The sequence below is a fragment of the Egretta garzetta genome, unplaced genomic scaffold (assembly GCF_000687185.1).
Source record: "Egretta garzetta isolate BGI_Z169 unplaced genomic scaffold, ASM68718v1 scaffold576, whole genome shotgun sequence".
NCBI classification, from domain to species: Eukaryota; Metazoa; Chordata; class Aves; order Pelecaniformes; family Ardeidae; genus Egretta; species Egretta garzetta.
The window spans coordinates 120005-121259 of record NW_009260074.1 but is presented as its reverse complement, the minus strand read 5'-3'; the positions used below and the strand labels follow the sequence as shown (position 1 = coordinate 121259).

At 56.0% G+C, this 1255-nt stretch overlaps 1 protein-coding gene across 1 annotated transcript in view; it reads left to right on the top strand.

Annotated features, from left to right (window-relative positions):
• AKAP8 (A-kinase anchoring protein 8) overlaps positions 1-1255 on the top strand; it is a gene marked incomplete at its 5' end in the record, with an annotated part of 31132 nt that overhangs the window by 14295 nt on the left and 15582 nt on the right. The window contains one exon of the mRNA XM_035896786.1: positions 509-602. Within this exon, the coding sequence (XP_035752679.1) occupies positions 509-602 (94 nt within the window). The remainder of the gene's footprint in view (positions 1-508; positions 603-1255) is intronic.

The window sequence follows — 1255 nt, the reverse complement described above, 5'->3', positions numbered from 1 at the left end:
TTACAAACTCATCCACCTTGCGTCACGCTTGCATCACCACTTGTTAACGCATCACCCGCTGACATCACGTGGCGTGACGCCGTTTCTCCCAGGTTTCCCTCTTGGGAGGGAACGTTAATTGGCCGAATTTGAACAGAAAGGCCCCAAATGAATATCCCAGAGGTCTTGGCCGTCCGCGCCTCTGGAGCTGAGGAAGGAGGGATGAGAGCGGCGTCGTTTCATTTTGTGCATGACCAGCATTTCCATTTTGGGGGCATTTTCCAAGGATTTGGGGTTTCCCACAATAAATCCGATGGTGATGTGGAAGCAGGCTTCTGTCTGGCTCCCATTCGGATTTTTCCGGCTCTTGCTCTGGTAGAAATAACATGGTGGGGGGGTGGGAAACGCCTGCCTTGCCTGATTAATTCACCAACCGCGGTCGTCCCCGTGGATTTCCGCGTCCCTTGCGAGCCTTTCGCGGCTGCGTCGCGAGGACGGACGGCGAGGTTTTGGCCTTTTCCCTTCCCAGGAATACATCGTCAACAGGAATAAGAAAATCGAGAAGCGACGCCAGGAGCTGACGGAGAAAGAGGGCACAAAACAGAAGCCGGATCCTTTTAAAGGTAAGGATCCGGGCTTCCACGCTCCCTCCGCGTTGGAAAACACAGAAATATTGCAAAATGAGGTGAATGGCGGGGGGGGGAAAAAATCCCAGGAATTGGTGATTTTTGGGGCTGTTGGGTTGACGCAGCCGGATCCTACGTTCATTTTTAACCTTCAAGCGTGGATCTGGCGCGGCACCGAGCCACGGGGAAAGAATCCGCTTGGCCCCGTCTGTCCTGGGAGCCAGGAGCGGAGTTTAGTTAAGCCGCACCTCGGTTATAAAATCTCAGAGGCGGAAAAGCCGAGCCTAAGTAGAGAGGAGGAACGAAGGCAGCGCTGGGGAGAAGGGAGGTGTCGCTTCCGCCCGTGTTTTAAGTGGATTTTTGGAGAGGGAGGCTGGGTTTGGCCGAGGAAAACGGGCGATTGCTTGGTCCCTCGGGCTGGTACCCCCGGTCCGCTCCCTCCTGCGCTTGGGTGCCGCCTCGGTGCGATCCGGTTTAGACCGGGATAACTCCCCTCCCCGCCTCCCAGCAGCATAGGTGGTGGTGATTGAGTGGTGGTGATTGAGTGGTGGTGGTGATTGAGTGGTGGTGGTGAGTGAGTGGTGGTGGTGATTGAGTGGTGGTGGTGAGTGGTGGTGGTGGTGAGTGGTGGTGGTGGTGAGTGGTGAGTG